The 27,233-nt window shown below is 49.1% G+C and overlaps 2 protein-coding genes across 2 annotated transcripts; one reads left to right on the forward strand and one right to left on the reverse strand.

The window, feature by feature from the left end:
* The first annotated feature begins 8,296 nt into the window (after window positions 1–8,296).
* Window positions 8,297–10,271, forward strand: LOC135907128 (solute carrier family 22 member 6-like). The gene has a single exon (XM_065438781.2). It carries the CDS (start codon window positions 8,366–8,368, stop codon window positions 10,121–10,123), a length of 1,758 nt encoding a protein of 585 aa, XP_065294853.1. The 5' UTR covers window positions 8,297–8,365; the 3' UTR covers window positions 10,124–10,271.
* Window positions 10,272–23,625: 13,354 nt separating this feature from the next.
* LOC135907118 (uncharacterized) lies at window positions 23,626–27,233 on the reverse strand. The gene is made up of 2 exons (XM_065438774.1): window positions 26,873–27,233; window positions 23,626–25,097 (listed from the first exon to the last, which is right to left on the reverse strand). Exons 1-2 carry the CDS (start codon window positions 27,139–27,141, stop codon window positions 23,684–23,686), a joined length of 1,683 nt encoding a protein of 560 aa, XP_065294846.1. The 5' UTR covers window positions 27,142–27,233; the 3' UTR covers window positions 23,626–23,683.

Below are 27,233 nucleotides of genomic sequence, written 5' to 3' on the forward strand. Positions count from 1 at the left end.
GCTATCCGTCACACCGAGCACAGAATTTTGTCTACTTCTTCATTCACGTGAGGCCACCAGCTGTCTTGACAGTTTTTCATCCGCTAAACACTCATTGTACAACGGGCAGTCCAGAACATCTGCGCGCAAAAATCGCTCGCGGCGCAATGCTGGCTCGAGCACACCAGCACTTTTTGACCCACAAGGTATGTCACTGAGCGCATGCCTCTTCTTCATAGTCAAGCGCAATATTTCTGTGGAATAGCTATATAAACATAGTTAGTTCTTACGTATCTCTCAGCACATAGACCTGCTAATACAAAGCTGCATGATATCAAACAATTCTACTGTAACTGTGTACGGCCCAACTTTTCGCGGCACCACGTGTTACGTACGATAGTTGAACTCGCTGGAGGTATTCAAGTAAGCACTCGCTTATTTTAGAGGCTGATTGAAAATGGTCTGTGCTTCGTTGCTTTGTGGGCGTGCCTTATTCCACTACTTGTCTTAAACTGCGCACACCGCAGTGTAGCTAATTTGTCGTGTGCACTGAAAAATTATTCCTAAATGAAATGTTGCCATCACAGAAGCGGCACAGTTGGCCCTGTGCATGGGATGTGCTGTGCATCAGGATGTACTTGCAAAGACAATTAGAAATCGAAAGTTCGCTTATCAGGATTTCCCGTCGAGAAGGAAGAGCAAAATACATGTCACCGACTCCACTTCAAACGCGTTTACAGTTTCTTATACAAACGTGGCAACGGCAATGGATGCCATTGCAGACGCCATCTGTCAACCCGGAAACGACACCGACACATTTACCATATGAACCGACTGTCAAGATGTACACTGGTATCACTCCCTTAATTTTCTTCCCTGCCACCTTCGTGCTAATCTAAACACTCTCGCGTCCTTCCATCCAAACCTTTGCATCCTCTGGATATCACCCTGGCCATCAGGAGATAGAACACGACAAGCAAGCTCATTCGTTAGCTTGCGCTGGCTACACACCAAGCGCCCCCGCCCGATGGTCTGAAATCCATTCCCCTAAAACTTTTTGGGCAAAGCGTCGCAAGTAACTCCGCGCTCCACTCGAAGAGGCCCGCAAATCCCATTAGTTCCTTCCGACTCCATCATACATTCTTCCACGTGCACACTTGTGGTGTCTCCGGCAGCCACAAGTGCGGCTTTCCCTTCCAGGAGTTAAAAAGAAATCAGACTTGCCAACTTGTGCCTTGAATCAAGCCGCTCTACATCTACTGCATGATTCCTACACCAATCGAGTTCACATTTATACAGATGGCTCTTCGCCTCTAACCAGCTCTAATTCTGCGGTAGTTATGCTGTTGACATCATTCTGTAAGAAGTTCAAGATCACCCACGTCACAACACCGACAGGGTCTGAACTTGCAGCCCTCCGTAGCGCAGTGCTTTATGTGCACCAACAGTCATGAAATCAATGGGCTATATTCTGTGATTCAAAGCCAGCCCCACATACTTATCAGCTCTGCATGGCAGCCTACATGAACAATTGGTAGCAGAGATACGATTACGCTACCTTAAAGGGGTGGACAGAGGCCACGACATTGTATTATAGTTGCTACCTGGACACTGCAACCTCCTAAGCAATAAATGTGCCGACAAAGCTGCCAGTGAGACAGCTTTGACGGCACAATTATGCCCTTTTTAAATGACAGCTGTTTGGTGTGGCACCTTGAAAACGAAGTTACCTGTACAGCAAATAATTTTCGTTATAAAGGCGTTCCACTGTAGTGCTAATCTGATAACTGAGAAAAAAAAGTGGCCGAGTCACTCTCGCTTGAAGCATTCTCTCTAAAATCGATCATGAATACTTCCACATTCCAATTTGACTTTACGTAGACAAGCTTTACAACAAGTTTACTTGCGAGCCTGTTGCGAGGCTTGTTATGAACATGGTTATGGTTATGGTTATGGTTATGGCATGTTATGTTATGAACAGGGGGCGGTAATCTCCCCGATGCTGTTCAACATCTCCCTGATCAACCTGTCGAGGGCCCTGAACAAAATCCCCAACATTAACCACACGATCTACGCGGATGACATCACCATCTGGTGCTCCAGTGGATGTGAAGGGCAGGTCGAGGGTGCTTTGCAAGAAGCCATCGATGTGACGGAGCGGTATCTTATCCCCACCGGGCTAAGGTGCTCGCCCGCTAAATCCGAGCTCTTGCGCTACAAGAAGAGGCCCAGAGGCGGTTCACACCGGTCCTGGAAGCCAGCAACAGAGAGCCACATTACATTATTCACCGGTAAAGGCTCCCCAGTACCGCGGGTAGACATTATCAGCGTTCTAGGAATGTTTATCGAGTCGAACGGGGCCAATGGAGCCGCCCTTAAATGCATTTGTGCCAAGACCGAAAGCGCCCTCGATCTGATCCGAAGAATCGCCAACAGGTACCGCGGAATCAAGGAAGACAATCTGATCCGGATTATCCACGCCTTCGTGCTATGCCACCTCGCTTATTCAGGGGCTATGCACAACTGGCTCGTATCGGAGAGCAACAAGATCAATGCCCTAATCAGAAGAGTCTTCAAGCTTGCCCTCGGCCTTCCCATCTGAACGCACACAAAACACCTCTTCAATTTGGGAATTCACAACACGTTCGAAGAAATCGTTGAAGCCCAAGAATTTTCCCAGTTTGTCAGACTCTCCGGTACCCCAGCGGGCCGAGCCATATATACTTGGCAAGCTGGGACGTAACCCCATGGTCGTCAGTCTCGACGCTGTGAAGCTGCCCAGCGACGTAAGGTCCAAGATTTACATACACCGGATGCCACGAAATATGCATCCCACCTACAACGAAGGACGAAGACGAGCCAGGGGTAAAGCTCTGCTCGCCAGTGCCCGCTTGAACAAGGGCCGAACATGCTTCGTAGACGCTGCTTCTTACGTTCAAGAAGAGGCCTTCTCCTCAGTGGTCATCGACTGTGATTCTAAAATCCTTAGCTGCGCTACCGTCCGCACTTCTAATTCCAGCGTTGCAGAGCAAGTTGCTATTGCTCTTGCATTGACGGACAGTGTACATGACACGATGTACTCGGATTCCAAGGCCGCTGTCAGGGCCTTTCAGATGGGAATGGTGGTTCCCCAGGCCCTACGTATCATCCAAAGTGCCAAAGACATGAAACATCACTCTTTGGCCTGGTTCCCTGCGCACCTTGGAACCATTGAGGGTGCCTCGATCAACGCCAATGAGGAGGCGCACTCGGCTGCACGAGGTTTGACTGACCGTGCGCTGGGCAACGCGTCCTCTCCTGGGCGACCCGAGCCTCTCTGCTCGTACAACGAAATCTGCAAATACAATTATCTGTCAAGAAGAGTCCTACCTTCGCCGCACTCCTCGCTGTGCAGGGCCCAGGCAGTCACTCTCAGACTTCTGCAAGCAAGCACTTACCCGAGCCCTGCGGCGCTGCACACAATGTACCCCGAACAGTTCCCAAGCCCGGACTGCCCTCTGCGTGGTGATTGTGCGGACTTCGAACATGTCCTGTGGGGCTGCGCCTCTGCCAGTCCCCCTTTCACTCAAGAGGAAATGATGAAGCTAACTAGGGCCCAGGATCAGACGTCTCAAATGCTGGCAGTCCAGAGGGCTCGCGACAGGGCCGTCAGGTTCCACCTGATGGTCCCCGAGTGGGCCTAGCCAGGTGGCGTGCAGTTTGCTTACGTCTTTAGTGGACAAAATAAAGTTGTTTCACTCACTCACTCACTCACTCACTCACTCACTCACTCACTCACTCACTCACTCACTCACTCACTCACTCACTCACTCACTCACTCACTCACTCACTCACTCACTCACTCACTCACTCACTCACTCACTCACTCACTCACTCACCAGTTTCGTTCACAACTGGCAGATGGCCAAGGTATCTGCAGCAGCCTTGAAGCTGTAGGTGTCAGCGTATGATTAATGCAAATGCCTTGTCACCAAGTTGACGACTCCAGGTGCTTCGCGGAGTAACAGGCGCCAGTACTGGACCAAATCCCAGGATGCGTCCTGTACTCCGCTCCATGTCAAAGCTTCGCTATGTTTTCTAGATAAACCTGAAAGCATATAAAGAATGAACTTTAAAATTGCGCTGCCATTTTCTTGCTGTCGTCGTCGCTTCTAACATTGTAAGTTGCACAGCAGAGATTGGCAAGTAGCACTGTATGTGTAAATGTTAGCGTTCTTTCTTTCTCAGTTTCTTTGTACTGAAAAAAAAAACAAGAAAAAGCGCTTTTCCCCCAATCATTGCGTCTTTATTACTGGCCCTTACATGAAAAATAGTGGGATATACTGTGGTTTCTTGCGGTGGGTTTAGCTGACACACCTTGGCAGTGACATAGCCAGCTATTTTTTATTTTGCTTCGAGTGATTACTACTGGACTACTGGTGTTTAGTGAACTGTGACACATGGTGTACAGGCGCTCCAAACCTCTAGTTTGTGGCAAATAAAGAAGCCAGTAAGTTACATTTTGCTGAGTTTATCTACTCTTCTTTTTTATATAATAGCAGCTGGGGACATTGATGTTTATGACCCATCTTCTAATCACCGCAACCATCTTTCTTACGCATTTGCACGTGGCGCAGGGAACAACATTGGCTAAGCGCGGATAAAAAACAAAGCCGGCAGATCCCACGCTCTGTGAGAATCGGTGTTATACGAAGCAGTGCGCGGGGAGTCTACCAAGTTGAGGAAACGACCATGAGAGCTCCAAGATGTAAGCGGCTGTTTTATAACCTACATGACACGCAAGTCATGGTCTATCATTTATGTTCGTCATACACTCTTGTCATACTATGCTAATTTTGCTACACACCAAGTTAGCGAAACGACCATGAGAGCACCAAGATGTAGGCGGCTGTTTCATGACCTACATGACACACATGTCATGATATTCGTGTCGTGACCGATCACTTATGTTCGTCATACGCTCTTGTCAGATTATGCCAATTTTGGTACCTACCAAGTTAAAGGTACTGACAACCAATATTTATGGTACCCATTTATTTAGTGCATTGGAAAGCTTATCGGTCAGAGTGTCTAATCATGCTGTGCTAACGCGGGAAATGCCATGGAACATTTATCAGAATTTTTCGATCTGCAGTGAGGATGTAGACGTTCACTGGAAGCATACTGAAAACGGTGATGGGTGGGCGATATAGCCATTATACACCGGTATTAGTGGGAGCCAGACGACAAGTGGCCCTAGCTGTAACAAAGTATGATTTTGTTTATTAAGTCGGTGCTCCTGCGATTCACGTTTTCAGAATTTTAAAATTATTTATGCGATAATAGCTGCGTTTTTTCGTTGTTTTCTGTCCAATTGCTTTGGCATTTACCAGTCAAAACGAAACCAATCGGATCGAAAACGAACTACCCCTTTACACGTGATACAGAGTTCAGCGTATTGCCGTCGCCAGGTGTGCGTTTTGGTTTCCGAAGCATAGAATAATGCGCGAGCGTCTAATAATATACTAACTGCAATTTTAAGCACTAATTATGCTGTACTTCATAACAGTCAACTTACGTACAGTAATATCATAGTATACATCCGGAATACCAAGATTTCACCGCCAGGTCTTGCTACTTACTGGTTTTTGAGACTTTCTTTGCCATCTTAAAATTATAGTTCTTACTTAAATCGCCAACAACATGCTGCATTCTATCATCAAAAATCATGGTAGTTTCATTTTCATCAACGTCTCACAACATATTCTGGCCAATTCTGGTCAGTCCCTTTAACGAAACGACCATGAGAAGCACCAAGACGTAGATAGATAGATAGATAGATAGATAGATAGATAGATAGATAGATAGATAGATAGATAGATAGATAGATAGATAGATAGATAGATAGATAGATAGATAGATAGATAGATAGATAGATAGATAGATAGATAGATAGATAGATAGATAGATAGATAGATAGATAGATAGATAGATAGATAGATAGATAGATAGATAGATAGATAGATAGATAGATAGAGAAGTGTGAGCGTCTCAGCCTAGGTGGCCGTACAGTTACTAGCACACGCCTTTCACGTACACCTTACAAGCACAAACACCCATTCTCTCACATAGCGCAAATCGTGAGTCGTAGGGTGCGCCGACTGAAAGCATAATAATTTCGGAGAATCGCTTATGTAATGAGCAACCCTTTGCATCTTATATGCTTACACCGTTTTGTGGTGAACCGTTAACCGTTATTTTTTTTAGAGCCCAGCTCTTACTCGCCCGTTCCTGAGTTGACCGTCGGCGTAACCGGCAGAACGAAGGAGCTCATCGAAGGATGAAAAAAGAGTGAGCGCGGAGCGCAGCGGAGGATGAAAGACGGCAAGAAGGATGGAGCGAAAGTGGAGCGCAGCGGGGAAAGAGAGACAGCAATAACGAAGAAAGCTCGAGGAGGAAAGCGGAGGAGACTATGGCGAAAGGGTGAAGAAGGGAGCGGCGTGCCGCACGGGACGTGCCCTACGCCGATGATGTCATTACTCAGTCATGCGCTGAGGGTGTCGACCGATACGAAGCGCTTGCATAAGCTCCGGACCCACTGCACATGCACTAGCTACTTCACCTGCGCCACCGCCGTTAGAGAAAGCGCTCCGCGCGAGCCACGCGTTCCCGTGTTCACGCTTTCTTTCTGAACACCGAGCGATGCCTTCGAGTGTTGCAGCTCGGGATAGCGTTTAGGCCAGGAATCTTCTAGGCAAAGGAATGTGCGCGTCCGGGAGTAAGAGCGACAGAAAAGGGGGTTATGTTACATTATTTGGACCGACTCCTGATATGGAAGCCCACTCCATGTAGGAGCACAACATGTCTGAGCACACATCGGGACGCGTCGTGACACGCATGTCATCACGTCTGCCGGCATGTGGGTCAGGACACACAAGCCGGTGCACGACATAGCACACCACTGCACCACAGATGCCCGCTTTAAAGCAGTTAATTTCCCTAGGAAAATAACTGCACTAGGGAATCGGATGACTGTCTCGGCCAATCACAATCGCCGAATCGTTCGCAAAATCCCGCCCATGAAGTCGCACCGTGCCGCCACACTCCGCCTCCAATGGTGCGCGATCGCCCCTCGCCTCGCTAATACGAGGCAACGACGTGGCTATCTGGGAAGTCGACACCGTTACCGAAAAAGTCCTCGACTTTGGCCCCTTTCATCAATTAGCGGGCTCTCCGTGACGGCCAGCTTGTGAGGATCGGGTTCAGGTAGCGTGGTCTTCGTTGTAATTACCGCTTCCACGGAGGGCGGCGGTTTTTGTCAACTCGAAGTGAGCTCCTTTGTTTGCGAGTCATTGTCAATTTGATGCCCCGCCCTCGTCTGGGTGGCTCCTGCTGCTGGTGATGATGATGCCTCATGGGAAGCGTGCAAGGAATGCCCATCGCCGCTTTCATACGTAACACGAGTGGTCTCTGCCGTTCAGATTCAAATTCTTTGCCTCAATATATTGCGAATTCAAAATACCTAAGCAGCTGCGCTCAAATTTCGCATTAGGGAGCATCGTAATCATCAATGAATTTTTTTTTCAGGTCATGATCAGTTAGTTTGCAGGCCCGTTCTAAGAAAAGCGGTTCGGCGTCGGGCTCAGTTCTGGCTAGAATTCCGATTCGGGCAAGGTTTTCGGTTCGGGTTCATGTTAGGTTCGACACCCTCGGGTATATACATTTCTGGTAGATAAGGGCTGTAACTTACCCCATGGAAAACACCCGTGTATTTAGATTTAGGTGCACGTTGTAAAGAAACCCAGGTGGTCCAAATTTCCGAAGTCTCCCCCTTAGACATGCTTCATAATATTCGTTCTTTCCTCTTGCAATAAGAGAATGTGATAGCCTGGACCCCTGCATAACGACTAAACCATCGTTGGCAAAATTTGTAACCCTTGTAGAAGAACTGTTGCGTAACAATCAGGTTATGCTAGCCGGAAATAACACACCACTCACGTCGTTGTATAAGATAAAATCTGTATAAGCATTGTTATTGCCTATGCAATTTCACCCATTTTTGCCAAATGCACTGTATCATTCATGTTTTATTTCCTGCCATATGTGTATATCTGCTTCGTGTCGATTGCAAATATCATTATGTAAACCTGTTTTTATCGCTATTTGTGCGTATATAATATATGCCCAATCTGTAAAAATCCCACTGGGATTGACAGCGTCTGAAATAAATAAATAAATAATTAGATCGTGGTTTTGGCACGTAAAACCCCATAATTTTTTCTCGATTTTTTAGAGTGCAGTTGCCTCGTTCATTTTGGCTGATCCATGGCACGCACCACAGGCCCTCGCTCACGCGTATCAGCTTGCGCGCACGCGTTCACAATAGAAGAAGAAGCAAGCTTAAAGGATGACCGCACGCCTCGACCAATGGTCCGCGGCTCCACTATCTGGGCCCGCCGAATCGGCCCTGACGAAGTCCACGCTAGTGCCGAAGCGGTCGGGTAGGCAGCGGCCCTATGGGAACGGCGCTTACCAGCAGCTACACATATTCGGCGCGGTCATCGCACTCTACAACTTCGGATTGCACTACGAGAGCTTCAGGCTTACAGCTGGCGTAATGGATCACTGGTGCAGGCGGCCCGATTCCATGAGGAACCTCAGCGTGGACGAGTGGAAACAGCTGGCCATACCTGTGGACGAGAAAGGCGAGCACAGCCACTGTACAATGCGCGATCCCCCGGACGGTGGCCATGCGGCTCGCATCGTACCTTGTGCATCGTGGGAGTTCGACCTCGGCCAGTACGGGAACAACATCGTCAGCCACTGGAACCTAGTGTGCAACAGGCGCTGGCTCATCGACGTCGCGAGGCTCGTGTACGCGGCTGCCAGCATGGTCCCACTGCCCGCTGTCGGAGCGCTCGCGGACGGCATCGGTCGCAAGGCGGTACTCTTCTTGACCGTACCCGTAGTCCTCATATCGGGCGCCGCTAGTGCCGTGCCGAATGACTTCCATTTCTTCGTGACTGCGCGCGCCATCGTGTCAGCTTCCACGAGTGCCCTGATTCCACCTATGTACGCGCTGCTTTATGAATTGTCACCGATAGAGAAATTCCCTGCGACCATAATCATGGTCTCGCTAACTGCTTTGGTTCTATCACCGATCACGCTGCTTACTGCTCAATTCGTGAAGGCAGGCTGGGCGACGCTGCAGCTGATATTGATGGTTCCAACATGCCTTCTCCTGCTACTTTATTACACCGTCGAGGAGTCACCCAGCTGGCTTTTGGAGACCGGCAATGTCAGGGAAGCCGAGCGCATCGCTTTGCGTGCTGCAAATATGAACAAGGTCTCCATAGAGGACTGCCGAGATCTCATGACAAGTCAGGCAGCGGAGATTCAAGCCCGCAGTCAGGATGCTGGACATAGCAGTGGTATCTGCAGTCCACGGTTCAGGGCTTGCACCATTACCATTTGTTATATGTGGACTGCGATAAGCTACGCCTTCGACGCCTTCGTCATAAACGACGGCGTTCCAGTCGGGGAAATCGCGACCGCCGTGAGCTTCGTCGTTACCTTCATTGTGTGCGTGACCTCGGTGCCGTTTTTTCCCTACTTCGGCTTCAGGAACTCCGTGGTCTCCACTGGGCTCGTCTTTGCCTTAACACTGACTGCCCTGGCCACCGACCTACGGGAGCAGACTGTGCTGCGTGATTCGCTCGTAATTGTGATGCGCGCAACTGGAACCGTCTGCTTTTCGCTCTATTTCATCATATCCATCGTCCCGTACCCCCTCATGACGCGCTGCCTTGGTGTCTCCGTGGGCCTTGCCTTTAGCCGACTGGGTGATACCTTGGCCCAGATGAGTCCAGCGCTGCTTGGTGGCCGCCGTACAACGTTGCAGCTTGCCATTGCTGCCGCCTTCATGTCACTTTTCGTGGTGGGCGCCGAACTTGTGCCCTGTCACATTGACGTTGGGCAGCAATGCCAATTAGCGCCCAGCAGGAGCACCAGCCACGTGACAAGCGAGGATAGGAAGCGCGCCATGCAAGAGACACTGGTGCGTCTACCAAGGGAGCCCGTGAAGCACCGGGGCACCACCACCACGAAAGACAAAGCAACGTCCAGCGACTGCGCAAACCAAACAAATCGCGAGAAACCATACTAAAAGATTGTATGCGCACACGAGATACCCCTTGTACGCCACTGTATTGTTTCTGCGCAGTCTGGGAGCTCATTCTTTTGCCTAATATGTCCCGCGTTTACCTTGTTAAGCGTTGTTGAAATGCCGTATAATATACCACGTTTCCTTCGTAGGACTGTATATTATTTTTTTTTAATTATGGGGTTTTACGTGCCAAAACCACTTTCTGATTATGAGGCACGCCGTAGTGGAGGACTCCGGAAATTTCGACCACCTGGGGTTCTTTAACGTGCACCTAAATCTAAGTACACGGGTGTTTTCGCATTTCGCCCCCATCGAAATGCGGCCGCCGTGGCCGGGATTCGATCCCGCGACCTCGTGCTCAGCAGCCCAACACCATAGCCACTGAGAAACCACGGCGGGTTGTATATTATTACGTAACTATAACAGTATGAAGTTGGATAGAGGGCCGGGTCGCTTGTATCGTCTCCATTTATTCGAATGTTCCGAGGCAGTGTTTGGGCTCGCAGAAGACGGCGGTGCCCGAGATGCAGCCGCGCCATTCCCGAGCTCGGCTATAGTTATCTGCTCGTGCTTGGCGTCTGGCTCAAGTTTGCAGCTCTTTTCGCGCGGTTTTCAAGCGAAGCTTGTATTGGCTAACAGGTGGCGTTGTCGTGGTCATGCAAGAAAACCCAGCTGCTCTCCGAACAGAGCAATTGGGTGAAGGGCGGTTCGATAAGTTCACAGCTGCGCCGGTGCCGGAGCGCGAGTCATTAGCAAGGGTTCCAGCTGCACAGGCGCGCGCTCACGCAGCGCGCACAACTAATCGGAGCCGTTTCGCTTCCGCTGGGGGAGAAAAAGGGCATAAAATGGTTTCGCGCGTGCTGCGCCGGCTTCGTTTCTGTTCAGTTAAATCTCGGAAAACAGATGGGACGGCCACTCATTGTGCGTTTTCCCGAGGAACGGGCAGCGTTCGACGAGCGGCGGCGAGAACTCGCCCGTGAAAGGGTTCGCCGTCGGGGCACTGATCCAGCCGTTAGAGCCACCCGATGCAGTCCGACTGCAACGAAAAGATGATCCCGAGCTGAAGGATCGGGAGGCCGAAGCAATCCGGCATCTCTACCCGAGGGCTACTTAATTGTGACGGAGGTCAAGTGCACGCAGAACAAGCTTCGCTTAGCCCCATTTTCCGGTAGGGGAAGGGTTTGTAAATTATTTTAACGTGATGGCGTTAAGGGCCCCGTGTCGCAGAAAATTCGGTGTCGACGTAGGCGCCGGCGTCCATGCTGGCGCGTCCGCGGCAGAGAAAATCATCCCGAACCAAGCGTATACTATACGGCACTGAAGTTCCATCATTAGAGTTGCTCATACCTTGCCTTACGTTCTTTACAAAGTTGTCAATGGCAGCCCACAAACAAACACCATGAAACCAAACACTGACAGCGCATGCCTTTTACGTTAAATTTCTCAGACCGAAATATAAAAAGTGCGAAACACGCAAGAGGCCGCGTTTCTACCTGAGAGCTTGAATTCGTGCATAGATTTGGCCGCCAGCGTTTCCCGCTAAACATTACAGTTAGACATAAGCTGCAGTTGCCCGGAAGCGTGAGAAGTAGTCAGGGTTATTTTAATGCTTTCGTGTTCCACTTTAAAGGCGAAGCTTAGGCGTCCTCGAAATTTATATTTATCCTAAATATATTGTCCACAGGCACGTACCCAGTATTTTTTTTTCGGAGGGGGCCTAACCCAAGGTGAGTGAGTGAAGAAACATTGTTATGGATGCCTGCACAACGGTTAGCCTTCCCCTGTTAGGGAGGCGTCACCGTGACGCGGCCATGACGTCTTCGCGGCGTGTGGCGCCTCTACTTCGGCCGCGGCCGCACTACTTACTTTGGTCGACCGCGCCTGCCCCTCTTTTGGGGTGGCAGCCTCCCTCCGGTTTCGCTCGGTCGTTGCCTTTCGAGGGCCGCCGAGATCTGCTGGACGGCCTGGGCTTGGACATCCTGATCATATCAGCTTGTTGCGGCCTCGAGCCGCGGCGGGATCGTTGCTATCGTTGCAGCTTCGTGCGGATTTTTTCACAGTCCCAAAGGATGTGAGCTGCAGTGGCTCTTTCCTTTTGGCACAGACAACACAGGTCACTTACATAAACACTTGGACACGCGTGTCTCATCAGCACCGGGGTGAATAATGACCCCCTTTGAAGCTGTCGATATAGAACCCCTTCCTTACGGGTCAAGCCCGGATGAGGTGGCGGCATAGTCCTTCGCTCTAGTCTGTACCACTTCACAATATGGTTGTAGGAAGTCATTTTGTCTTTGGTTGCCCACCACCATGACGGGTCGACCGCAGTAGCAGCGGCACGGTTGGTTAGTGCTTGCGCCGCCGCATTCGCCGTCTCGTTGTGGTTCGCGTTGCCGCGATCCGACACATCACTGCCCATGTGGGCCAGAAACCACTTTATCACGACACACCGATTTTTACTCGCGAGATCGACCGCACGCAACACACGCGCGGCTTCACCACACACCCTTGCTCTGGCGTAACTTCGCACTGCCGTCCTAGAATTACAGAGCTCAGTCGTGCACTTGAGGTCGGCGATGGCCAGGGCAATGGCCACCTCCTCGGCTGGATGCGCCCCTCGAGTCCGCACACTCGCCGCTGTTCTGGTTGCGCCGGTCGATGCCCCGACGACTGCAGCAGCGAATGCCTTTCTGTCATGTGGATACTCTGCCGCGTCCATAAACACGGCACCCCTTTCTTTGACATGGAGATCGATGAGCGCCTTGGCCCTCGCCGCCCGCCGCTGTTTGTGGAACTCAGGGTTCATGTTTCTTGGCACCGGACATAACCGTAGCCGTCTACTAATTGCGTCCGGTACAGGCACTTCTGTATTTTCGGGTCCCTTTTCTTTTGGTCCCAGGCCTAGGTCACGCAGCTCTTGTCTGCCCGTTCTTGTTTCCGATAGCCGCGCGAGCTGAGCGGTCCTCTGCGCCTCGGCGATTTCCTCCAGGGTGTTATGCACTCCCAGGGCCAGGAACTTGTCGGTGCTTGTGCAGTCGAGAAGTCCGAGTGCAGCCTTGTACGCTTTGCGTATGAGCGCATTGATCTTATTTCGCTCGCACTGCCTCCAGTTGTGGAAAGCAGCAACGTATGTAATGTGGCTTGTAGCAAAGGATTCCACTAGCCGGGTGAGGCTTTCTTCCTTCATGCCTGCGGTTCTGCGTGACACCCTCTTGATGTGGCGGATGGCCGTGGTGACTTTGGCCGCGAGACGGTTGACCGTCTCGCCGTTGACTCGTTTGCGCTCAATCAGCATCCCCAGCACTCGGATCTTCTCGACAACCGGGATCGTGTGACCGCCGCTCGTGTTGATCTTTATTGTCTCTTGCTCTCTCGCAGGTTCGTTGCCTTTCGTCTTCCTAGCTGCTCTTTTCGGAGGAATCACCAACAGCTCAGATTTGCTTGGGGAGCAGACGAGCCCAGACTCGTCCAGCTGCTCCTCGATAGCGTCAACCGCCTCCTGCAATAATGTACTCTCGATGTGTCCGTCGCTTCCTCCTGGGACCCAGAGTGTTATGTCGTCGGCATAGATGGTGTGTCGCACCCGCGCGACTTGCGAGAAGCGCTCGGCCACCCCTATCATTACAAGGTTGAAATGTAATGGTAAAGGTAAGTAAGTAAAGTAAGTAAAGGTAACTTTTTTATGAAAATGAGGGGCGGAGAGGGGGGTACCTCTACTACAAGCGTGAATAATGTCTACCGTTCGTCATAAAGATGCGTAAACCTGCAAAAGGGAAATTAAATAAGGTGTATCTCACAGGTAAGCCTGTGAGATGCACCTCTCCTTTACTTGACAAACAAGGAACCACATCAAATGTACAACAACAAGTAAACAAGCGAAACTGTAGAATAAAGATTTCTGGTAGTGTTTTTTTTAATTAGCTCTGGAAGAATTATATAGAAATATATATTGCGGAACACAGTTCGTTTGAATCCATCGTTTACTGCTCTAAGTGCCAAAACCGACTCGTATATTGCTATTTAGGAAGTTGCGTAACTATGCGTAGCCGCCGGTCCCGTATAGCCGCGTATAGAGCGCCGGACGCTACGGTTCTGGGCGTACTGCACCCACCGCAGAAGGTTAGAAAAGAAACCCACATAAGCACAGCAGAGAAGTGGCTACGTCAGGTGGCTGGACTGGTAACTGCAGAAGCGTCATTAAATATACACGGAATCATTCTCCACTTCCAGCGGCGTTTTCTCTACTTCCGTTTTTAAATAAAAAGATATTGATCCATAAATGCTTTCACAAACAACGGCTAATTTCTTAATTTTCGCTTTTCCTTCCGGTTCGGCTGTTGCCTCGGCTTTCTCCCTTAGTAGATCACGTAATTTCTGAGCTCCTTGCCACTCTTGTTTCCATGTTGCCAATTTGCGCGAGAAGTGCTCTACAATTAGGGGAAAGCCAAACGAGGTAACGGCTGACATTCATATTTCTTATGGGTATAGCGGTTGATGTAGGGCTTGATGAGGGACGCTGTTCCCCATGATCTAAACTTCCTCCATTCTAACCCATATCATGGTTCCGAGGATCTGCCAGCGTTGCGGTGAACCTTCATTTGTGGAAGGGATGAGGCTAAAGGAAAAGTTAAAGGCAGCTGACGTTTTCTCCTGCCGCAACTCGTTCCAAGCGCATGCAGACCAGCTTACAACGAACTGAATCCCTTTCCTGGTCCCTGGGTGAGTCTAAACAAAGAAGGTTGAACTAACGAAGGAACAGCGATGCGCCTGACCGTTGCAATAGATGGTGACAACTGAACGCATCTCGAGTTAATCGGGTGGGCACCGAATCGATGAGAAAAGTGGCCGTCACATCCCAGGAGATGCCGATAACTACCGCCATCCAAAAGGAGTGAAAGAGGCAGCAAAATGTTGACCGCCAAATAGCTGTCAAGCCTCAAGCTTGATTTCGTGGCGCTTTAGGAATGTGTGTAAGGAGTGGTGGTGTGGGCAGAAGGGGGGGGGGCGAGGTGGTATGTTACCTAATTTCGAGGGGCGGGGGCTTGGGTACGTGCCTGATCGTACTCGTAAACAAGGCGTCACAATTCTCGTGCCTTGCCATCTCTCGGTCGCTCGCAAGAAAGATATAGTGTCGCAAACATAAGGAGAGTGCGCAGAATTCGTTTGAATACAATGCCGTGACGCCGGTGCGCTCTCGTACCGTGTTCACGATTGGAAGAGTACGCGCAACCTTTCTCAAAAATGTTTATGATGTTCGCCCAACGTCCTTTGCCCGAGCCTTTTCTCCACTGCCTCACAATTCTAAACGGGTTATCCTATATGAGGTCCTTTTTTTTTCTATACTGCGGAAATCTATACTATACTTTCTATACTAAGTAGGAAATCAAGTGTCGCCGTTTCTGTGACTGGAGTCCATTATACTCGGAGGTGTTAGCATGTAGTGGCACTGTTATGATGAGGCAGCGAATAAGCCGTTATGGCTAACAGAGCTAGAGCGCTAATCGCGGAGGTGTGCGTGTTTGCGTGTGGCTTGGGGGCTTTATACTGGGCGATCAGTTTAACGTTTTCGGGAATATTGAGTTCGAGTTCCTTGAGCTTGAATATTCAGAGTCGGGCATTGTTTGCACGAGAAATCGAAGCACGTAATCAACGCATTCACGGAAATTCGCTCGTTAAAGAGATAGAAATAAACTTTATTGCTAGACCAGGCTTCTTCGGCCCAACGGTGGGTGGCCTCCTCAGTCCAGGGAGCCATGGCCCGCTGCCGCCGCCCGAGCCCTGTTCACCAATTGTAGCTGGGTGTCAGGGTCTTGCGTCATGAGCAGAGCCTCCCACTGGTATTTCGATCCTTCCTCTGAATCCGCTCCTTCCTGCATGTTATCGCCTGGTGGTGATGATGACAGCTTCTCGGTTAATCCTGCACCCCAGCACCATATGGCGCAAGGTGTTGGGTGATTCCGGAGGGCAGAACTTGGAGTCTCGCTCCATAGGTGCCGGGATGCATGGCGTGCAGCAGTTTTCCATGCGGGTATGTTCCAGCCTGGAGTCTTTTCGAGGCTACCGCTTGTTCTCTACTCACTGTCTTATGCGTGGGCGTGTAGCGACGCCTCTGCTTCCTGTAGTGCACCAACATATCTGAGTACTTCTTGGATATCCGTTCATCATCCTGTGTATCCGTTCAACGACTGTGGCCACAGTCGTTGGTCCGTGTTTTCTGCGGGTCGGAGATGGCTCGGCGTGCATGATCTCGAGCCGCAGCGTGCGCCACCTGGTTCCCCGCGAGAGACTCATGTCCCGGCGTCCATAGGATTTGTGCTGCTTCTATCTCGGTGTTGTTCGAAATGTTCGAGATGTTGTCCGTTCACATACCTTCTGCATGCTTCTTGCGAGTCCGTCACCATGGTAACCAGAATCTTCTTGCGCGTTACGATGGTCAGCGCTATGCCTAGCTCTTCCGCTGTGTTCGCGTTCCTGGCACGTATGGATGTGGCTGTAAGTTGTTCGCCCTTCTCGTCGACCACGCTGATTGCAAATCGGTCGTTTGTTCTTACGCAGATGCGTCCGTGTATCTCACATTTTCTTCTTTGCTGTTGGTGCGTTCGAGTATGTGTTTGAGCGCTTGTGTTCTCGCCTGTCTCCTTTCCTTGTCATACTCGGGATGCACGTTTCTGGAAATGGTACTTATGTGTAGCTTGTCTCTGACCTCGTGTGGGATACGCTGAGGTAGGTGCCTCTCATCCTGGACTTGGCAGACCAGTTAACTTCTTAATTAATTTGCGGAACATATTGAAATTTCCGAATTGTAGCCGGTCAGATTTCAAGGCATATCCCCTAGGAACAAACTTCGGCGGTGGCACGGGCTTCGATACATGCGCCATCAAACTCGCGGTAAAAGTGCACTGTTGTTACAGTTACTTTCTTAACAAAACGCTCTTTTACGCATTGAGGCACAAAAATAACTAGAACGACCATGTATTTTGTCGCACACATTGGTAATGAATGTCTCGAAACTAGAAGTGTTGAGTGGTTTGTTTGGCTTTGGGATAAAAATTACTCTGGCATCTTTCCACGAACTAGGGAGGGTGCCAGTGTCAAAGCAGTGATTGAAGTACGCCGTGATGGCTGTGACAGAGTTGTCGTCTAGATTGCGGAGTATTTTATTGTTTATAAACTAGTGTCAACCGGGAAAATCATTCTAAGTAGACACGCCTCGCAAACTCGTTGGCTACAATTAGTAAATTGCAATATGTACGGTGAGATAATCAGGAAGTTACTTAGCGAATTGCCGTTAATTCGTTGAAGATGTGTTTCGATTTCTTGTGCAAATCACCTCCTTTAATGCATTCCAGCTGAAGGAATGGAGTTACGCTATCTGCCCCAGGTGACATTTGAATATTCTGTAAACTTTTAAAGTGATCGCCCCATATACGGTGTTGCTTTTATGTAATGTTAAACGAAGCAACGTCCAACTAGTACGCTCATGCATTCACGAATGAGAAGAAACGAGCATGAAACAAATGCAAGCATAGAAGGGAAATGACAGAACGCACGTAAACTAGTTGTCAGTGTTCGAAAAAGTGTGCTCCTTTCTTGGGCTTCGGTTGTTCGTCTTAGTATCAGTGGACCTTTCTACTGATCCTTTGGTTTGAGCCTTTGCGTCGGAATGAATGTTTCAGCCTGGGTTGATATTGAACAAGATATTAAAAGTTAATCAAAGGGGATCTTTCAGTAGTTAGCATAAACATAACAGAATTTAGATAGCACGAACAAAAATTTACTCGCCATCCCGGCTCTGCGAAGGCATCCGACCCCTACAGTTGGATTTTTTGACAGTATCCAGCCCACTGGACACTGTCACGGGATGCTTGCTCGGTCGCTTAAGAATTGGGTTGTTTGAAGACAATTTTGTCAAATTTTAGTACATTGTTATTTACCATTCCCTTGCTTAATGTTTCTGTTTTCAGAACTATAAATGACTGTTTTCTAACATCATATTCATCTTGATCAATGCCTCATATAGTTAAAGGCCCTGGACCTTCGAAAAGTAGCGAAAGGCGTTTATCGCGCGGCCGAGCTACGCGATTGAACAATAACTTCATCGCGCCCCCTCGTGTGGGCCAGGAGCAGCTAGTAGGCCACAGACGCCGCGCACGCCAATGGTCGAACATCTTGAAGGGGCAGCGCAATAAGACGATGACAGAAGGCAGGAAACACACAGGACAGCGTGTCCTGTGTGTTTCCTGCCTTCTGTCATCGTCTTATTGCGCTGCCCCTTCAAGATGTTCAACCAGTACCAACTCGCCCAAATGTCGATCCTTCTACGCCAATGGTCTTCTGTTCTCAAACAATCGGCAAACTTCCGTACATAGCTTCCACAATAGCAAAGGTTCCTAGATCCAGAGAGCCAAACCTAAAGTTCTTTATCCCTCCTTTCGGTTTTCATTCCGGTTCAGCAAAAACGATTCAGTTCCGGCTCAACCCCACAGCGAAACAATAAAGGTTTAATCCGGTTCAAGTTCATTTCGGTTCAAACCGATTCGAATTCAGTGAATTTCCGTTCATTTGTGGAAAATGTGTTTAGATTTCACGTGTAAATAATGTCCGCCTCTCTGTATAATACAGCTCAAGGACTAGAATTACGTTATTTACAACAGGAGTTGTGTTTAAAAAAAAATCCCGAATATTTAAATAGGATCACGCTGCGTACGTCTTGTCCGAATCACCCATTTACAGCTTTGAATATGCAACTTGATATTTCGAGGAAACGTGTTGATTAATGGGGCCAATATGCAGGCGAATCGTATAGCATGTGTCTCGATTAGGGCTTCAAATAATATTGCTGATCCCTCACTTTTGGGAAATTTAGAGGCGTTAATGAAACGGCTTCAAAAGTTTCTTGTGGCGTTTATCGAAAGTGTGAAGCGTTAAGGTTAATTATGTGCTTTAAGACTCATTACTGGGTATACTCGTCTTCGCCTATTTTTGTTGCGTTATATACAAGGCAGATAGTTGCTTTTCCCCGGTCTCCTCAGGGAACAATGGAAAGCACGGCGTTTATATTGCGTTGAAGAACGAAGCATATTGCGAGTGAGGAAAGAGAAAGGTTTACCCTGTGTAAGTTAGCTACAGCCTTTGTAAAAGATTACTTATTCAAGCGTTCCAGAGTGTCATACTGCTGCTATAAGCTATGCTTATACCGGGGTCATAAAACAACTGCACAAAACACCAAGTTCAAATTTGGTGAAAATACGGGCACGTTAAGTGTAATCTGTGGTGCAAATTTCATGTGTTTGGCTTGAAGAAACGTGTTGGCAATAATTGTTACGCATACGATATCTACCAACTTGTATGGCCGGAATGAAGTCCCTGCTCAGAGCACAAACCAGTGTACCTTATCTCGAGAATTGTATGAAACATCATCATACTGATTGTACGGTAGACAGCTGCAATCTTTCTTAACTTCCCTGCCAATGAATAGGGCCTTGTTTAAGCACTTAATTCTCCAAGAGGCCGCCGTGTTGTTCATTTTGATCTTCCTTTTCTGTGCCTGCTCTTTAGTAGGAAGCTGATGCCTTTGGCAATTTTTTTCATGTTGGGACATGAAAGCCCCGCTCAAACGGTAACGGGCTGCCGAACTTTGCTTCTGCCAAAGAAACAGTGTATTCAGTTGGATGAGAGATTATGAAGTGTGTCTTAAGTGTGAATAAGAAGTGTGTTCACTACATCTTATTTACTGAGCCTCATTTTCAAATCTGCATTTTTTACGTTTATTCTTTCTTGGTATATTCATGTTTTACTTCAGTGCATTCTTTGCATGTCAAGGTTTAGTTGATTCGTTTACTTTGTATTACATTGTACTAAGCTGTCATTCTGAAGTTGCAGCAAGAGTCATAACTGCGAAAGGCCCATTCGCCATTTTTATTATTTATTCATTTTTTACGAGAAGGGTAGGCTCCAGTAAAGTCTTTTCGCTCCTTTCCTCAGTTATAAACAGAGGTAAATTCGGCAGCATGTTACACCGTGTAACAAATGAAGGCAAAAGCCTGCTGCACACTTGGTAATACGCCGTATAGCATCGTCGTGTTGCTGCTTTGACAGCTCGGCTTCGGCTCGGACGCTTAGCTGCTGCTTCGCGCGCTCGTATAGCGGGGTCAGACTTGCGCCAACGACGTTTATCTTCGACTTTACGTGGCATCCTTTCAACAGGGGATTGAAATGTGTGCTGTTCTGTGTGTTGTATCGGTGATTTCAATGAATGCATGCGCGGTTCCTTCACTTTGGTGAGCGTTGGTACCCTCAGCCTTACGGGTGTGTGAGCCATTAAGAAGGTCACGTGGTTTTTTTTTTTGTAACACTCGACTAGTCGCCCCGTTTCTGCACCTTGAACGCTTGATTCAAATGAATGTACACTGTACGCTTCACTTTGCGGAGCGTTTGTATACCCTTTGCATTAGGAGAGGGATGAGCCATTGCTTACGGGGGCATGAGCGATTGAGAAGGGCGGGGCACTCCTGAGCGCGGCGTCATCTCCCCCACATTGTTTAACACCTGTATGATTGGTCTTTCCGAGAGGTTGGCACGCGTCGAGGACGTCAAGCACACCATCTACACCGACGACATCACCATCTGGTGCTCCAGCGGCTGCGAAGGCAGAGTCGAAGAAGCCATGCAGGAGACTATCGACGTGATCGAGGAGTATCTCCGCCCCACCGAAATTCGATGCTCTCCCACCAAGTCGGAGCTTCTGCTTTACAGAAAAGAGAAGGGACGCAGACCCAAAGATTGGAAGCCAGTCTCCGAAAGCAGCATCAGTCTTCGCACTTGTGACGGGAGGGTGATACCCAGAGTCGACATTGTTCGGGTCCTGGGCATGTTTGTCAAATTCAATGGCGTGAACGGAATGGCTCTCCGCAAGATCATCGCAAAGAGGGACAACGCTTTCCGCCTCGTTCGCAGAATCGCAAACCGGCACCGAGGTGTGAAGGAAAACAATCTCCTCAGGCTGATCAATGCCTTTGTACTATGCCACTTCGCGTACACGATTTCTACGTTCAACTGGCTCGGAGCGGAGCGATACAAACTCGCTCCCATCCGCAAAGTAGTCAAGAGGGCTCTCGGGCTACCCATTAGGACCCATACCGAGGATCTTCTCAAGCTGGGGGTGCATAACACCGCCGAGGAGATTGCCGAAGCCCAAGAATGCGCGCAACTCACTCGCCTGACCACCACAGCGGCAGGTAAACGCATCCTCGAAGAGCTGGGTTACCACCCTGCGGGATTCCCGATGGTCAGTACTCCGATCCCTAGGTGCATTAGAGACAAGTTCAAAGGGGCCCTTGTGCTCCGAAACGTCCATCCCGTCCACAACGAGGGCAGACGCAAGGCCAGAGCAGCAGCGATCCTCAAACAGATCAAGCAACAAGGCACTGGAGCAATTAAGCTTCGTCGACGCCGCGGAGTACAGCGATGGGAAGAGCTTGCCGTCGTTGTGGTCGACTTCAGCGGCAAGATTTCCAATAGCGCCTCAATTCGCACTTCAGACCCCGCAGTCGCCGAGCGAGCCGTCATGGCCCTCTCCCTTCTAGACGGTCGTGGGTCCGAGATCTATAGCGATTTCAAAAAGGCAGTTAAAGCTTTTCAGAAAGGTTGCATCGTCAAGCAAGTTGCTCGTCTTCTTAGCGGCTCGAGTCCATGTGCTCTAACGCATCATCCGATTCACTCGTTTGCCGCTCACGTAGGGTCGGCCGAGGATGCTCCCACGAACCTCAGTGAGTCTGCTCACGAGGCTGCGCGCGATATCAACGACCGCGCTTCCTCTGTAGCGCCGACTCCCCTCCTCCCTACGACTACAGGGACGCTCCCGCTACTCACAACGAGGTTATGAAATTCTTCTACATGTCTGTAGAAGGGTCTTTCCATCCCCTCACACCAAGTTGAACCGAGCGCAAGCCGTTTCGCTTAGACTTCTACAGACCAGCACACATCCGTGTCTGTCCGTTCTACACGAGTCTTATCCTGACCTATATCGCGACGACGCCTGCCCGTCCTGCGGGCAGACCTCCACTCTAGCACACATGCTCTGGGAGTGCGGGTCGACATACCCCAAGTTCATCAAGGAGGAGTGGGACTCGCTTCTGCGTAGCCCCGCTCTAGAGAAGCAAATCCTGGTTGTCCAGCGTGCCCGCGACCGGGCCAGTGGGCTAGATCTAGACCTGCCGGTCCTGACGTTGGACTAGCCGGGTGCGTGACGAGTTTGCGTCCTCGCCGGAGCTGCAATAATGTTTCTTCAGTTACTCACGCAAGGTCACCTGTTTTTTTAACACTAGGCGCCGTGTTTCTGTACGTTGCATGCATGGTTCCAATGAAAGTATGCACTGTACGCTTTACTTTGTTGAGTGTTTATAGCATTTGCACTATGAGAGGGATGAGCCATTGATCACGGGGGTGAGTCATCGAGAAGGTCGCGCGTCTTGTTTTTTTTTAATCACTCGACTAGGCGTCGTGTTTTTGCACATTGTATGCGTTATTCCAATGAATGTATGCACTGTACGCTTCACTTTGCTGAATGTTTGTAGCCTTTGCATTACGAGATGGATGAGCCATTGCATTTTTTGCTTGCTTAGGGGAATTTGAGCCATTGCTGATGATGATAGTTTTTGTACCACTGGACCGGACAAGGTGTTTTCTTCAAGCACATCAGAGGTATGAGCCACTTAAGCCTTTCGTCTTAATAAATAAACAGTGATTAAACACACACGTGCATTTTTTTAAATGGCTCATAGCCATAGTTCATCTATTCGAGGAAAGCGTTTTGAACCAATGCCAGATTGTGTGCAGCTAAGGCTGGACATGCTGAACTCTCAAGTATATAACCTTTGTCGTAGCCTGATGAAGTGCGCATAATGCAGCCTCACATACCTGCTTTCTGTACGCACGTACACAAAACAGATATGACAGGCTGTCTGCACCTGTCCAAGTGTTCCTCCGCACTTGGAGAAAACAGCTTATTTGTATTCGAACCAGATGAACTTCAACACTACTGCTACTTTACCCGGAAGAAAATCATACAAAATGATGCCTAATACGAATATATTTGATTGAATATTGATCGACACAATTTCTGCTCAAATCTTTTCAGGTGTTCCCACTTATAGTGCGCGCTGCGGAGCTACAGAATCAATAGAAAATAGATTGTGTGCGATCTGGGTCCAGGTGACAACCCCTGTGAAGCACGACTGTAGGGTCCCATTAAAGTCGCACACAAAACATGCTGCCAATATTAAGCCCATCTTTGTCGCCCCTCTGGACCGCGGATTTCAAGCCGTAAAAGCTTTTTTTTTTATTTTTTATCGTGATTTCATTCCATGCACATGACTAACTCATAGACTACAGAGCTACCGAGACAGCTGACACAGCTTCGGCCTTCGCTTGCGGAAACCTTTCGCGTGTGACGGTACCAGTCGTCAGGTAAAGTAGCAGTTTCACCGAAACATTGCAGCATGGTAACTTCAATCGGGAAAGCTTTAATATATTCCGATGAAATTCGCCCACTGTGTGCTGTCAGATGACGCCATCGTTGTGGTGATATTGCCGACGCGCCCTCAATAGTGTTGCCGTTCCATTTTTTGCAACATCTTCCACCAACGAGCTGCGCTTGCTTTCTGCCGACACGCCGAACCGTGCGTCCACCTCCCGAACAGCCATCGACGCAGCTGCAGTTTCAAACGCGCTGTAGTTCCCTCTGGTATCTGGTGTCAACTCCGCAAGGCCGCTTCCATTCGCGCGCCTGTCCGCAACAAACGCGGCTTGTGGAGCGGTCGAGGATGCTGCTCCGCTCGGAGCTGTGCTTGAGTCGGCCGCTTCACTTCCGGTACTGCTCTGGCCCGTAGATTTCACGGCGAACGAGGTGCTTGTCGAATGCGCTAGGTGGCTACCAGTGGCAGTCTTTTCCGTAGAATATTCTACTGTAAATTTCTTTATCGATTGTGTATTTTGCGCTGTCACTGTCTGGCCGCTTATCGAGTCTGGACCGATAGTCCTGCTTCCTGGATAGGAAATGGTACTGGAGATGAAGATTCTACCTGTAGACCAGGTCGCTGCGCTGCTGCTCGTTGAATCCGAGTCGATAATAATCCTACCACGATAGGAACCGGTACTGGAGACCAAGTGCCTATCCACCGACACAGTGGGTGACACGCCGGCCGTTGACTTTGTATGGGTAGTGTTACCCGGATAGGAATCAGTGCTGGAAATTCTACCCATCGACTCAGTAGTTGACTCCAAACCGACATTGGTGCTATCCGGATGCGAACCGGTGCTGGAGGCGAAGATCCTGCCCGTCGGCAGGGTCGCTGCGCTACCGCTAGTTGACTCTGAAGCGGTAGCTGTGGTACCCGGATGAGAAATGGTGGTGGCGACGAAGGTCTTGCCCGACAACCCTGATCGTGTAGTAGTGACACTTGTATGACCATTTTCACTGAATGCTCTGCCTCTGTTCCTCGTTCCGGACGCCCTGCTGCTTGGCGTGTCCCACAGTATGGTGTCGCGCAGCCATGATTTCTCACCATTGGTTTCACTCGGCTCGTCCATACCAAATATGGTCGCCGCCCTCGTTGGCACAAATCTACGTCGCCTGACAGTGGCGTTGTACAAGCGATGAGCAAATCTCACACCGGGGCCGGAGTCGTCCGGCTGAAGCGGCTTAGAAGGCAGCTGCAGGCGCAGAGGCGGATCGGAAGCCAGATCGGCACCTTCTTCGTCCGAAACAGCTCCGAAAGCACTTTTCACAAGCAGCGCAGTGGCAAAAGCACCGACGAAGACGATGCAGGCAACGGCCGGTGCTCGTATGTACGTGGAAGCCTTCTGGAGACCTTTTATCGTTGATCCGACGCGTATCAGGAGCTTCATAGAATTTTTCTCTGCCGGCTCGATACTGCTGCCGGCTGTGCTCTCCACACTGTTGCTTCGTCGCACCCTGCACAGTTAGAGCAACGGTTTCTACAGTTAAAGCAAGTTTCTCATCGGTGAAGGTATCATACCGGATGTTCCCCTCTGGTTAACATCCCTGCCTTTCCCCTTTCTTCAGTCTCTCTCCCTTTATCTTCGATGCATCTACACAATGCTGTAATTCTCTGCATCACTCTGTCGAGTCATACCAGTTTGGGCGTCGAAACGCCTCCGTCTTGGTCGTAGCGCCCAACACACTTCATTATAATTTTAAAATAAAGGCCATGAGAAGGTAGGTCAAGGATAACGACAAGGCGCATTTTAATTATTAGTGACCTTCTATTAGGAGAGGTGAAGGAGATCTTGTTACTGGGCTAGATACATGTACAGTAAAAACTTGTTTGTTTCATTTACTTGATGCGTTACTTAAAGGTGTATTGAATCACCTCTCGGGCGATGTTCGATTGCCAAGTACTCTGTTTCTGCTGAACGCATCGAAGTACTTTTTTGCTGCAAAGTACTTTTGAAATAGTTTGTTTTACCATCAAATGAATTTCCCGACTTCGATAAAAAACGTTTCGGGACCACTTTTAGCAAGCTTACCAGTTAAAACTCGCTACTTTAACTTCGGCATTCCGAGTACAATTACAGTAACATTCGCGTTTGTACGTAAGCTGCGACTAGTAATTAAATGATGGCTCCGAAACAAAATGTAAACTAGTGGTCACATATACATGCTAAGACCTAAATGATTAGTATACTGTATTCTCGTAGGTGGCTTTCAATCTGTGATCTCCAAATAGCTAACGCGACCTTCCTCTGCGTAACTAGCTGCAACGGTTTATGCGGTAGAGGTCGCAAATGTTGGCGAAGCAGTATGAACCTCATATCGCTGCACGAAAGTGTATACATGCGCTTTTTTAGCTTTACGTAAAAGACAAGAAATAGCGCCTTCGACGAACACCGGAAACGCACCACATTCGTCCCTGTAGTTCTGCAGAGCACGGATGGTAATGGCTGCAGCAGACACATTACCTTAACCACTAAATTTAAGCGCTGTCCGGGACTCACGCAGAGGCACTTCACGAGGGTGGGCCTTTTGCTTATGTCGACGCTTGGTGGTTACCCTGCCAACGCGTCGTAAACCACGTGCTCTGCTAAAGAATACGCGTAACGCATGATAATTTAGTGTGCGCTCTGCCCCTCGGGAGTGAATAAATTTTAATGAAACCCAAGGGGTGCGTAAAGATAAAAGGCCCATGAGAGTAGTACTTCTTTAGCAGGACTACACCACGTGGTCCACCTAACGTGCGCCAAAATTTGAAAATATGCAATTGCCACACAGCTGGACACAACCAAAGTAACGTTGTTTGCCGTCTCTTGGAGCGAATATACTTCTTTTCTGTTTCGCCTAATTGGATAATCAGATATCACTAATTAACCAAACACAGTAAATATTCTATTCAAAGCAAAAGTGCCAATCAGAAAATTGTAGACCATCCTGAAATATTCTCGATTCAGCTTTTTGTTGCTCAATATGTGCTACATAAATGTTTTTTCCAAGCCTGAAAGGAAGCCTGCGAAACACAGAAATTTCCCCTTTGCACATTAGTTACAAATAATTCATTCCGATTTGACCAACATACAGTAATTCTACATGGAAATTCTCCGCGCGAGTCTTTCTTACTTAAGAACTTCCATTGCTGACTTCTTTTCACGCAGTTTGTGCAACCTAATATTGGCCAAAATAAGCCTAAACCTAATGCGAGAGTGGACAATGAAGGCAGCCGCAGCTGGACGTACGAATCGTATGACGAGGAGCCGCGGTGCGAACTCGTAGCTCCCGACAACGCATCGTTGTCCACAGTCACCGATGACCACTGGACTCTCGATCGGGAAGAAGGCGGAAGCGCCCCATGACCGGCCGACGGCGTCAACCGGTGACTGAATTGCGTCGGGGTACGAACAAGCCACCAGTACCGCTCCGTCTCCAATGGATTTTCTTCATCGCGAGGGAGTCTTGTCACCCATGGACGCACGGCTTTTCGAGTTGGCTGGATAGGCGTCGCCATAGTATAGTGACGGCAGAATGAGGAGAGGAAGGCCTGGGCTTAGATTCGGTTGAGGCTGGCGCTGTGCATGCGAGAAAATGGCTTGGTTTGGT

This window comes from Dermacentor albipictus, chromosome 1 (genome assembly GCF_038994185.2).
Source record: "Dermacentor albipictus isolate Rhodes 1998 colony chromosome 1, USDA_Dalb.pri_finalv2, whole genome shotgun sequence".
NCBI lineage: Eukaryota > Metazoa > Arthropoda > Arachnida > Ixodida > Ixodidae > Dermacentor > Dermacentor albipictus.